A 13914-nucleotide genomic window follows, 5' to 3' on the forward strand; every position below is an offset into this window, starting at 1 on the left:
TAACAACTCTCAGCGCCCTTAACAAACTACAGCTCCCAGAATGCTTTGGGGAGGGAGCTGCGACTGTTTAAAGTGGCATAATACTACTTCAAATGCATAGTGCTGATGGAGCTATAATGGCTAACTGTGATAGTCATATTGCAAATACATTTGCTTGTCCTTATTTCTCAAGTCAAGCATACAAATGGTTACATCAAAGCCCTAAAGGATGAGTGTTCTCTGCTTTTTCCTATATCACATACTGAAAATTTTCTCTTGTGTAATATCCAAAGCAGCATGTAAAAATAGTAAAACACATTACAGTAAGCCCCACAACTTACGTGGGGGCTATGTTCCGAAGATTGTGCCTAAAGCCAAAGTCACATATAGCTGGAACATATTTGGTTCAATTGGAGGTCGGATTGCCAACGTCTTTTTTTCCTGGATGCTTACCCCCTTTCTGCCCCCTTTTTATTTTTATTTTTTTTGCCAAGCATGTATAGCTGAATATGCACAAGTTAATTGTGTAACTCATGGGGTTTCTGTATGAAACAATCTACAATTGAAGTACCGATATTCAGTGCAATACACTGTGATTGGCGGTATATGCCAAATCAGTATCAGTGGTATTGGAATCTCTGGGTGAGGAAATAGGTTTTAAAAATATGCTGAAAACGTAACATAGTTGGTGCTAAAGTTGTATCAAACTAATGTTTATTGAGAATCTTTTTGTTAACTTCATAGGACCTCACTGAGTCCTATAGATACACTTAACTTGGACAGAACTTGAAATGAAAGTGATTCCCTTTGATTCTCCACAGATGGTACCCGGCAGGAAGAAGCTGAAGGTGAGCTTAGTGAGGAAGATCACTGGTTTGGAAACTCTTCGGAAACCCCATCAGAAGCATCCTATGGAGAAGTCCAGGAGAACTTCAAATTATCCTTTGAGGATAGGATCCAAGAACAGTCCACATCTCCAGACACTTCCCTGGGGAGTGCAACTCCTAGCAGCAACACCCTGGAGCTAGCAGCTGTTGAGAACGAGGCTCTGAGGGACGTGTTACAGAATAAAGAACACCTTTCCCCCGGTGTGTCTTCTGCATGTGAAGATGACACTCCTGGCCCCAATAAGCCACTGAGTAGTAACCTGAGACGTCTGCTGGAGGCTGGTTCTCTCAAGCTAGACACTAGTGTTGCAGTTAACGGCAGGGTTGAGTCCCCTGTAAATCTTGGCTCAAACATCTCCTTTTCTCCACCTACGCATCATGCTCAGCAGCTAAGTGTCCTTGCTAGAAAGCTGGCTGAAAAACAGGAACATAATGACCAATATGGCGCCAACAACCGGTTTATATGGAATCAAGGCAAGTGGCTGCCCAACTCGGCGCCATCTTGCAGTTTGTCTCCGGACTCAGCCATCCTAAAGTTGAAAGCAGCTGCCAATGCAGTCCTTCAGGACAAGTCGCTTTCTCGAACTGAAGATCCTATCAGGTTTGAAACCTTTTCTTCGCCATTTAGTTCCCAGTCTGCAAGCTCCACCTTAGCCGCGCTATCAAAGAAAGTCAGTGAGAGAAGCATGACTCCTGGTCAGGACCACCCACCGCCAGCTAGCTCTTTTCTTTCTCTCGCCTCAATGACTTCTTCAGCAGCCCTTCTCAAGGAGGTCGCTGCAAGAGCTGCAGGCAGTCTTTTGGCTGAGAAGAAAAAGTCACTGGTTGCAGAAGATCCCCTGCAGCTTTCGGATATGAAGCAAGAGAAAGTAACTCCACCGCAGTCTTTGGAATTATTGTTACTCCCAGCCCCTAAAGGAAGAAGTTCTAAAACCTCTAATCCAGGTATGAGCTGTCATTCTGCTGAGAGTTAAAGCATCGTACGCATTTTCAGTTCTGCATTGTTTCAGTGCGTTAAGGAAACACAATGAAGCAGAAGGCAGTTAAAATAATGTATGTGACGGATCAGAGTCCTTAGCCTCCTGCGTGTTTGAAAGGAAACTGGTGTTTAATACAGTTCTCTCTGAAATCTGGGCTCATTATCCAAACCAAATTTAAAAATAGTTTTAAAAACATTTTTAGGGGAGGAGATAAAAGAGTTCTTGTTAGATAGCACATATCAGTGAATGTGTGATTTTTTTACTTAAAAGAGGCTAGGATGCATTTTAATAGCAGCCAAATGCCATACGACATCTCCCTCACCTTGTCAGCTTCTCATCCTGTTCAGTTTGTGTATAGTAAATAGAAAAGCAAGGTTCCTCCAGCCATGGAAGGGACCGTGCTTGCATACACTTTAGGCCAAGGATGGGGGAACCTGTGACCCTCCAGATGTTGCTGAACCAACTCCCATCAGCCCCAACCAGCATGGTCAGTGTTTAGGGATAATGGGAGTTGTACATCTCACAACATCTGGATGGCTTCAGGTTCTCCACCTTTCCTTTAGGCTCTTTTCACAGCTTCAGATGAATGTATGTTTGTCAGGCATAAGGTGCCATCTCCCTTCTTGATGAAACAAGGATTCCAAATGGCTGAACAGGGTTACACCCTATTTGCAAAGCAAGAGGTTTAAAGCCCGTATAGGTTGTTCTCTTCTTCCTTTGAGGACGGAGTGCCTACAGGTGCTGCAAATGCTACAAAAATCACATTTAACTGTTACAAATGAGGTTAACCATATCACTAGGCAGAAGAAAATGAACAGGTTTTTCCTAATTATGCTCCATAGAATCTATCTATCCTTATTTTTACCACTTTACTGCTTTAGTCCGAAAGGGCAGAATTCAGTTGTTTGCCCGAAGATACTTCTGCTAGCAAACAACAGATAAACATTTTAAATCATAGATGATAAGTAATGAGATATATATGAATTCTAATTTATTCTTTAGCATACGCATCCCATATTTTTGTTTCCATGGAAATATTGTTGTAGTTCAAAGAAAGTTAACATTTAATCATTTAATATTGTTAGCATGCTTTTTAAAAAAAAAACAAAGAAAGAAGACTTTTTGGAGTAGCAAGCAGCAATGCTCAATGAGAGCAGTGGAACTAGATTGCCACAGGCTTTCAGATCCTGGGTAAACTTTGCAGAGAACATTCATGACACTGTAGAGAACATGGTCTAGTGGCTTGTAGTAAAGTTTGATTCTCCACCAAGCCTAGACTAGTCGGTAGAGTAATAATAATAATAATTAATAAAACCATCCAAATGGAGTACCATCCATAGCATGCAATGAATGTTCATTACATAGGTTTTAGTATTTTTAAGCTGATCTGCATCTCCCCAAACAGAAAAGTGGGGTACAAATAATAAAACCAAATCAAACTTTGTGGGGAACAAGTAAAAAAGGAGAAACAAACAAAATATAACTTGCTGGGTGGCAATGGGAGACTTCTAGGCCCACTAACATAACTTCAAGAGTCAAGATAGCTTTTGAGCCTCTCCAAGAGAACCCATTTTCCTTTGTATAAGTCCATGTTTTCCGGAATCTCAGGTCCAGTTGTTACATTCTTAAGGTCACACACAGCCTGTTGTGTATTAACAGGCCATTTATGAAGCTCTAGGTAAAAATCAAATAAGTTTACAATACATATTTTTGGTGTTGCTTTGGAAACATCTTACACAGACTTGACTGTTTGTTGGACACTTAACAGGAGCCTAACGGCCTGCTGGATCAGGCCAATGGCCCATCTACTCCAGCATCCTGTTCCTCCAGGGGCTAGCCAGGTGCCTCTGGGACGCACGCAAGCAGGACCTGAGCACAAGGGCATTCTCCCCTCCTGCCATTTCCAGCAACTGATCTTCAGAAGTATTACTTTGCTTCCTTGTTTGACTTGAAAATAGTTAACTAGATGATAATCAGATGAATAATAATCCTTTACCTTTTTCTTCTTTGTTTTTAAAGAGGAGTTGGGCTGTTTTTTAGGCACACGGTACTCTGCAGTGTTTGTCACAGCTGCAAAAATGGTACCGCTTGCAGAAAGAGGTCACCGTTAATACATGTTTTGGGAAGAAGAAAATTTTGAGCAATTGAGCTGAGTGTAGAAACTGAGTATAATCGCAGTGGAAATAAATCTCATGCATTCCTTTGATTCTTTTCAAAACCATAGTTTTATGGCATTCTGTATATTTATGGCATACACAGTACATTTCATTTTTTGAAGCTTTCTTTGTTATTTTTGTAGACCTCCTGCTCATATAGCCATGAGTCCTGTCCAGTTGCCATTAAGATAAATGTGATTTCCCTCAAGGATTATATCGGCAGCATTTCTCATTTACTATATGGCTGGGTAAAGAATGGCTCAAATAGATGAAGAATTTGCTTCTTTTTATCACCATTAGCATTTACAGTCTAATGGTTGCAGAATCCCGAAGAAGCAGCAAGAGAGGAAGCGTCATTCACGCTTCTTCTTCCTCTGCTTCCATGTTTGTGGAATAGATACTGAGTCAGATACAGGAACGTGGGTCAGCACTATTGAACCATCAGCACAGCCAGATATGGTATTTTTCTAATAGGGTATCATTATAATTATTTCATTTATGCATTGCTACACATAAAGTATCCCAAAGGGATTTACAATTCTATAAAACAATATAAACAATTGCATATATAAAAACAATTTTATAAAATCACAAGTATCTATATAAAGCATTTTAAAAGAACAACATAAATAAAATCAATTCAAATCCAATGCAGAGGCTAACTGGAATGAAGATCTCCACTTAGAAGGCTTGTTGAAAGGAGAATGCCTTCAATAGGTGCCAAAAGGAAAATAGTGAAGGCACCTGCCTGAAATGTAGTTCCAAAGGGCACACTAAAAACCCAATTCCAACATCGTGCAAGGTGGACCTCATGGTAGGATGACAAAAACAGCAACAATTTGATTATTTATATTCTGCCCATCCGACTGGGCCATCCGCTGAAAGCTGCCTTCAAATGTCTTCTAAGATGTCTTCATATAGTTGTTTATCCATTTGACATTTGATGAAAGGGCGTTCCACAGGGCGGGCACCGCTACTGAGAAGGCCTTCTGCCTAGTATCCATAGGATGCCCTCTGCTGAAGAATGCAGTGGTCGGTTGGGCATGTAGGGGGTGAGATGACCTTTTAGATATCCTTGTCTTAAGCTTTATCGTTAAGTAGACTGAGCTTGAATCCTGGCAAGGTGGAGGCACCATGGGCAAACGCTTCCTGTGTCTGAGAAAGTGATTAATTGCCTGCACCAATAGGGGTCTACTGCCCCTGAAGGAGCAGGGATGCAGTCTGAGGTGCTTCTGGATCCAGCTTTGTCACTAGAGGTCCAGGTAGCCTCAGGGGCTAGTAGCACCTTTTACCAGTTGTGACTCGTGTGACAGCTGCAGCTATTCCTGGATTGGGAGAGCTTGACCACAGTAGTCCAAGCAGGTTGGATTACTACAACACATGCTTAGCACCTACACTTTGCAGCTCCCTGCCTATTGACATTAGGCAGGTGCCTCTGCTTGTACCCTTTCCAGCACCTGCTTAAAATGTTTGTATCCAAATACATAGATGTTAATGTGTTTTCATCTGCCTTTAATTGTCTGTTATGGATAATTTTAATGGGTTGTGAGGTTTTTGTAAACTGGTTTGAAGTTTTATTGCAATCAAATGGTATGTAAATATGGACTGGGAAGCAAGGGAATGGAGAAAGTGGAGTTCACCGAAACTTTTGTGTTGAAAGGGTACCAGTCATTTGGAAAATTCATGTAAGTACGTATATCTGGTAGATCAGTAACTATACCATGTAAAGCTGCCCGTTGTAGTTGTTGTTTATTAGATTTCTTGCCCTTTACCAAAAAGTCCTGGGGAGATTTGCAACCATGTAAAAATGCAATATTGAAATGGACAAAACAATCAGTAGACTGTTCAGTAAAATTCTGTTTTAAAATATTGAAAAGATTCCATCGTTTAAAAGATGGAAGGAATGTAACGGATAAGGAATATGTCCTGCTATCCAAAGGCTTTGTGCTCTGTGAATCCTGTCTAGACTTTTTAAAAAAAAAAAAAAATAGTGGTTTTTCTACAGCAGCCTTTGCCTACTTGGTGCCCTCCCGATTTTCTGGAGTACAGCTCCCATCAGCCCCAGCCAGCACATGCTGTGGTCCAAAACATTTTGAGGGCACCAGCTTTGGCAAAGGCTATTCTACAATATACACATCCTTTCTAATTTTTTAGTAGAATAAGTCTGGTTTTGAGTCTCGTAATGCCATGTTCCCAGAATCATAGATCTGATTGATTCAGCGGGATCACTTCTGAACATATGTGAACATAAATATTCCACGCTCTTTCTCGTGAGCGAAGCAATGCCTTTGGATACTCCCAACGTTTTTATAGAGCTGAACTGAAATATTAGGGGAAATTTGTCTTGTAGGCCACTTGCCCTCCAGCAAGTAATGGGATGGAAACTTCCATTGGCAAGCATGATGTGTTTCTTCGGCATTTACATTATTTGCTTATGAGGGAAGCAGCATTTTAATCACATTTAGAAAGCTGGTTTATTTTAATCACATTTAGAAATGGTTAAGAGAAAGTGGTGCCAGTTCCTATATGATCAGTTATGTTTCTGGCATCTGGAAATATCTGGTACAGGCTTCCTCAAACTCGGCCCTCCAGATGTTTTGAAACTACAGTTCCCATCATCCCTGACCACTGGTCCTGCTAGCTAGGGATCATGGGAGTTGTAGGCCAAAAACATCTGGAGGGCCGAATTTGAGGAAGCTTTGTCTGGTACATGTACTTTCTAAAGTGGATGGTTAGAATAAAAAACACCTAAAAACATTAACTCTGCTGCTTACAGAGCAGGTTGTGGCTATTCAGCTGGACCCAATGCATGTTTACTCAGTAGTAAGTCCCAATGAGTTCAGTGGGACCTTCTCTTAAGAGTTCATAGGATTGCAAACAGACTTATTAAGGGATAAGCTCCATTGAACACAATGGGACGTACTTCAAAGTGAACATGCGTAGGATTTGAAGAGGCACGCAATCCAAGCCTAGTCTAAAGGTGAACTGGATTTACACTGGCATAGGAAGGAATTAAGAAGTGGGCTGAACAGGTGGGCTTTGCTTATATTTTATCTCTTACTTTTTTGGTAGCAATGGTTGCACTGGCTGGAGATGATAGGAGTTGTAGCCTAAAACATCTGCAGGGGATCAGGTTGGGGAACACTGATCAACATTGCCAGACAGACTGTTGGACTTGAGCTCAGGTGGAAAAAATAAGTAGAAAATTCACTGATATCACTACCACTACTATTACTGCTGCTGTTGCTTCTACTGTTGCACATTGATTTTTAGCACCAACAATGTGGGTCTGGCATTGCCCAGTGTGTGGGTGTATATACACACTCCATCCCACATCAAATAGCTCATGGTCTATTGAACAAGGATTAGGTCATGGATTTGTATCTGAAAAGTTGGAATTGGCTGTGAATATTCAGATAGCAGTTGTGGTAAAGTGAGGATCAGGTGATTCAGGAAAGGCATAAAATTTTGAGGAAAGACTTAAAAGTAGGAAAGAGCAGTGTCCTGATTAACAGAGTGAGTGGGATGGCAATTCCAGCATATCTGGAATGGTATGACAGGATGCAAGGAAAATAAGTTTTACTTAATCTACCATTTTATGGAGAATTTGTTAGTGAGAAAGCAACAATTCTGGCATTGTTTTCAGATTATAATTCTCAGTGCCATGATGGAAAAATTGTATCATACATGATGTGAAATGTGAGAGAACTTTGCATTTTTTTTGAAAAGCACATGAACACAAAAGTGCATTCCCCCCCCCATGCTTGTTTTATTAAACTAATAAGATGGATTGCTTATATACTTAAATTGCACATACGCACAGTATATTCAGCACTGAACATAGAATTTAGCATCCTGAGAATCTCTGGAAGCTTTGATATTTTATAGACAAAACCAAAGTTTCTAGTCTTTTGGGATTTGAAGACGTGTACGCAACATCTGGTGAAATCTTAGAAACTGGCGATTAAGCAGGCTTTCTGATGTTTGAAGGCAGGGTTTCAATGCTTTCTGTTGTAGCTTTTCTGTTTCTCATCTCCCCCACCTAACCCAAGTTGCAGAATAAATTAAATAAGGAAGCAGATTTGCATGTATTTCCTTAATTTGCATCACTTATGCAGGTTACTGATTTCACCTGTTTCAGCACAGGACACTTGAGTGCTGTATTTAATTATTTATTTGCTGAAACAGATTCAGAGTACACATGAACAATCCAGTAGGGCTCTAGCAAAGTCAGCTGAATTATATCTTTACAAGAAAGTCTGCAGCAGGAAATGACAAGTTCATGCAGGTTTTATCACTGCATTCCAAGTCATAGAAAGTATTGACATTTGAGTTCTCAAAGATGAAAAACAGCTGATGAATACATTAGGGAGTGAGCTGTAATATTCTGGACATAATTCCTAAATATCACAAGAAAAACGCCACTGACTTTTGCAGTTTTGAAAATAATCAGATATCCTTTCGGCAGTCACAGAAATATCTCCTGTTTCCAAGGTAACACTGTAAACTTTCTCATAACAGGACTAGGAATTTGCAGTGTAATGTCAGATGGTTGATTATGTCAACTCAGTGGGCAGAATCCTCTCTTCCTCTTTGCATTTTCAACAAGTTGCAAAATCTTTACCTTGCCTTGATAGCACCCACTATCAGTAATGACTGATGACCACATTTATAAAAGAAGCACTTAATTTTTGAGGTGCTGGGACATAAGGCTGTTTATAAATTATATCTTTTGACTCAGTGGCCTGATTCAGAAGTTATGACAAACAGTGGTTTCTTTTTATAAGAATGAACAAATGTTAGCCTTGGACTCCTCTTCCTTTAAAGTGTGAGGGGAGGAAATTTAAAGCTTCCAGTCATGGCTTGTAACAAACCACAGTTTCCCATTTCCTCCCCTTGCATGTAAAGGAAGAGGAAAGGGAATGAGCAGTGTGTGAGTCCAAATCTCGTACTTGCTCATTCTTCTAACAACAAGCCATTGTTTGTTGGGCTCATCTTTTAACATTATGCATAAGTAGTGGCTTTGTGGTTGATTGCTCTATGTTCAAAGGCGCTTTTCTCTCTAGCTTAACCAGCAGGTGTGAAGAGCAGCATTCAGATATAATATATGATACTTTTAAAAAAAGGGGGGGATTCCAGGGATTAATATGGGGGAGTTGTAATGAAATGCTAAAGTGAATTCTTGGTGCAAAAGTCAAGTCTTCTATGAAAAGTCTTGTGACCATTTAAACATAGCCGTGGTCCCTTAGGTGAGGACCAGCTTGAAGAATAAGTCAGTTGTTTTATATCTGAGTAGAATATGTATGGGTCCTTTATTTCCCGTGGAAGGAATCTTCTTCCGACAGAAAGATTCCTTCAACCAGAAACACCTTTAGTTCCATCCCTCATATGTCCATGAGAAAGGAGCAGCAGTTTGGGAAGGGAATTAGCCATTTTTATCTGGTTGCTCACAATGAAAGCAGATTCTAGGGCTCAAATTAAGCTCTAGACATAATGTGTAGGTAAAACTGAGTAATGAATTAAATAATGACCTCAGAGTTGCCTCTGAATCCTGAAGTGGCATCAGTGGTCTCCTTGAGCCAGAATGAAATTGCGCAGCAGCAGGGGCTCTAAAATCTCTCAGCATCAGTATTGCAAATGCAGTATGTCGTGCTCAGTATTGCTTTCATTCAGGAGGTGTGGATTACTGTGTAATTTAATCACTTCCCTTTTCTTTGAATACTTCAGTGGAAGAAAGTGAAAGAAAGAAAGAGCCAAGTACTTTCTCTGTATTACATAGGTCAAAAGCAAAAAAAAAATTAGCTGCAGGATTATATTCACGAGGCTAGGTAAAGCACAGTAGCATCCTCTGCTGGTTGACCAAAGTATGAATGGGACACTTGTCCTCTATTGCCAGCAACACTTTCATTGGACCCATAGAATCCCCATTCCAGGGAAATGATTATTCAACGTTCTAAAAGTTCTGTACCCAGAGATGAATGAAAACATTAAGGAAAAGCATCCAAGAGGTATTTCCACAGGAGAGGGATAAAATTTGCAAAACTGTATTTAGATAGAGGCAGAGACGTTCACTACAATTTAATGATGTTTTCTTTATTTTTTTATTGCTCCTTATCCTAAGCCTCAGAAGAAGAAGGTGGGAAACCTTTCCAGTGTCCGATCTGTGGCCTAGTGATAAAAAGGAAGAGCTACTGGAAGCGACACATGGTTATACATACAGGCTTAAAAAGCCATCAATGCCCTTTGTGTCCATTTCGCTGTGCACGCAAGGACAATCTAAAATCGCACATGAAGGTAAGGTCAGTGGATACTAGTAATTGAAGAAATCCAGTCTATGAGGTCATTGCAGTTCTTTAAAAACCCACTCGCTATAAAATCCAGCATGGTGGTGGGGTTTTTTTTGGTTTTTTTTCTAGTGCCATTTTAATGGATTCATTTTCTCCAGCATAGGGGTTGGGCAGGGAAAGCAGTAGCCTTCTTGCTATCTATAACAAATACTTGCCAACGTTTGGCCACCATCCAGGAAACCCATTTGCTTGCATGCAAGGGATTGTATACATGCAGCTAAGCTTTGCAATAATTTTTCAGAGAGGTCCCCTGTGAGATGTTTGTGCCTAAACGAACACAAAATATCAGTCTGTGCCAAGCTTTTCTTGATAAGAGCCTTGGTCTAGTACATACAGCTACACGTCACTTATAACATTATAAGGGCGAAAATGTAATTATCCATGAGATGGGAAACCCATGGCCTTCCAAATGCTGTTGGATTCCAACCTCTATGAGCCCAGCCAGAATGGCCAATAGTCAGCCCATCAAAGAGTCAGATTTATTTGCTAAAAACCATTGATCATCACACTACAGTCAAGTTGAGAGATACATTTTTAACATAGATCAACTCCAGCACATTGGACCCCGTTTTGTGTGACAAATTTTTGTCTGATCCATTGAGCCACTAGAATAAACAGAGAAACTTTATGTAGAGTCATGGAATTGTAGAGTTGGAAGGGACCACAAGGGTCATTCAGTCCAATGCAGGAATCTTTCACCCAACATGGTGCTCAAACACATTACCCTGAGATTTAAAAGCCTCATTCTCTACTGACTGAGCTCAGATTATCCCTATCAATCAGTAAATAACCAATCCCCCCTACTGTTTAAAAAAGGAAAGTGTCTGAAGAATCTCTTTCAAAAACCTGTCCTTAGGGAAATTATAGTGGAACAATATAATACTTAGTGATATCTCCCTGGCCACTAATACATAAACAACAATTTACAGATACAGTAGTACCTCGGGTTACATACACTTCAGGTTACATACGCTTCAGGTTACACACTCCACTAACCCAGAAATAGTACCTCGGGTTAAGAACTTTGCTTCAGGATGAGAACAGAAATCGCGCAGCAGCAGTGGCGTGGCTGCAGCGGGAGACCCCATTAGCTAAAGTGGTGCTCATGTTAAGATCAGTTTCAGGTTAAGAACGGACCTCTGGAACGAATTAGGTATGTAACCAGAGGTACCACTGTATTCTAACTTATCTCCCCTCTAAATATACTGTGGACATAGTTTGGAATCGAGCAGATGTTGCATTGGCATGGATTGGCAACGATGCCAGCCCTGCTGTGTTCCTCCTCCTCCTCCTCCTCCATCAACATGATTTAGATGCTGGCTGCCATCAACTGGAAAGGCAGCATCAATAGAACTCATGAACTGGGGATACAGATACACTAAAGTCAATGGAATTTATTCACAAGTAAACGTGACCAAGGATGGAGTTCTTAGAGTTTTATACACTGTAGGGAATAAAGGCTAGGTCATAAGGACTGATTCCTTGGAACTTTCTCTCTCTCTTTCCAGTGAATCGGTCCTTATGACCTAGTCTTTATTCCCTACAGTATGTAAACACACACACAAACACACACTTATATACACACAGAGATAGATAGATAGATAGATAGATAGATAGATAGATAGATAGATAGATAGATAGATGACAGATAGATATAGATAGATATATTACAGGACATAATTGCTTTTGGAACTAATCTGAGAAGCAATGTGCTTTGCAGCTTGCTCTTGAATAATTCTGTGACTTTTAACCTGTGACCTCTGAACAAAGATGTGTACTGTGAAATATTCATCATTAAATTGTCACATATAGACAGGAGAGTCAATCTCAGCTCATCATGCTGACCTCCTTTGTTAAGGTCTTTTGAGATGTGCAAATAAAATGTACTGAGCTCTATAAGCACTAAGGAGGCAGGAAGGCAGCCAGTAGGAGATATGCACAGTATTGGTCTGAAATAAGTTTCTGCTATTTGTCTGAGAGATGTTGTTGCTGTTGTTGTCACTGTTACTTAATCATCAACCGCTTAATCAGGTTCACCAACATCAAGACCGGGGAGAGACATTTCAGTGCCAGCTATGCCCATTTACCTCCTCTCGCCACTTCAGCCTCAAACTCCACATGCGCTGCCACCAGCACTTCCTGAGGACAGAAGCCAAAGTGAAGGAAGAGATCCCAGAAATGGATGTCAAGGGGTCGCCATTGCTAAGTGACAACTCCAGAATGGGGCAGCAGATGGATGGGGCAACAGACCACGCAGGGACTGCGGCCACCTCTAAAACTCCTGAGGTGGCTGGATCTACTGTCCCACCTCTGCTAATAAAAGAAGAGCCCAAAGATGACAGCAGCACCTCCACCCCAACCTTCGCTCTCAGTGTTGTTGACAGAATCACCAGCAACACAAAGCTAAAAGACTCCATTGACTTTGTGACCAATACAGCGTCGGCACTTTTCAGCCAGGACATCTCTGTCAAGATGGCATCAGATTTTCTCATGAAGCTCTCAGGTAAGGATGACAAAACTCTGCTTCTGGTCTGCATCCCTTTTTTCATGTTTTTACTCACTATGCCACCCTGTTAAATTCTTACAAAGTATGTATTTAAACACAAGTTTTAAGACATATTTAACTCATATTTTTCTCTCAGAATAAGTTCTAAATGTTACCGGGAACTAGGGTCACAGAGACTCCAAGGTCAATAGAATTGAGTCCCAAGTAAATATGCCCATGATTGGAATTCTTATGCATTATGTGCATTATGTTGTAGCACGCTCTGGGATTATATTTAACAGAGAGCAGGTTGGAAATATTCCGAATAAATTTATAATAAAAACTGAGAACTGTCTTGCAATATTCAGAGAAGTGAATATTTAAGTTTCAGTTGGCACATGAATCTAAGGTTACTTCATATAGTGAGTGGCAAAGATTGAATTCTTCAAGCATCTCTACTCTTGGGTGTTTGAGATGTGGGCTGAAGTTCCTCAACTCATATAAGACACCTCAGTTTTATGTCCCTGTTTTATATTTTGAGGCGATGGATCTCAGGTGTCTCCCCACCTTGCATTTACATTAATAGTGCAACAACAACAAGGAATCCTGGAGCACTTTCAAGGCTAACTAATTTATGTATTTATTTCAGGTGCTTTTATTTCAGCTGAAAAGGTTTTCAGAGCCTTACAAGGATCAGTAATAAAACAGTCCCTGCCTTTGGGCTTACAATCCAATGATGCACACAAAAGGAAAAAGAATTGGGAGTCAGGAGAGAAAAAGCAAATTCAAGCATTTATAGGGGCAGAGCAATCCAAATTATAGGAAGCCAGTGTAATTCACAGGATAAAATATTCCGGTGAAATTTATCCCTATTCCAGACTTAGCTCTGGAGTGGGACCACTGCCAGCTGAGTTGGCCTGAGCCCAGCAGAGGGAAAACAAGCCTTTAAAATAGACAGCACCCTTTTTCCAGTGCAATTTCCAAGATCATGTGACTGACCTGAAAGGAATTGGGCTTAGTGGTAAGTCTCCCCTGCTCCATCACCCCTTGCCACACCCCTTTTAAGGACTTCCTCAGCTG

At 40.7% G+C, this 13914-nt stretch overlaps 1 protein-coding gene across 5 annotated transcripts in view; it reads left to right on the top strand.

The window, feature by feature from the left end:
* Window positions 1-13914, top strand: part of ZNF827 (zinc finger protein 827) — a 123493-nt gene that overhangs the window by 37854 nt on the left and 71725 nt on the right. For all 5 annotated transcript variants that reach the window (XM_083631016.1, XM_083631019.1, XM_083631020.1 and 2 more), the window contains exons 2-4: window positions 801-1811; window positions 10124-10296; window positions 12381-12852. In XM_083631016.1, the coding sequence (XP_083487142.1) occupies window positions 801-1811; window positions 10124-10296; window positions 12381-12852 (1656 nt within the window). The remainder of the gene's footprint in view (window positions 1-800; window positions 1812-10123; window positions 10297-12380; window positions 12853-13914) is intronic.

Source organism: Podarcis filfolensis (assembly GCF_964270895.1).
Source record: "Podarcis filfolensis genome assembly, chromosome: 9".
NCBI lineage: Eukaryota > Metazoa > Chordata > Lepidosauria > Squamata > Lacertidae > Podarcis > Podarcis filfolensis.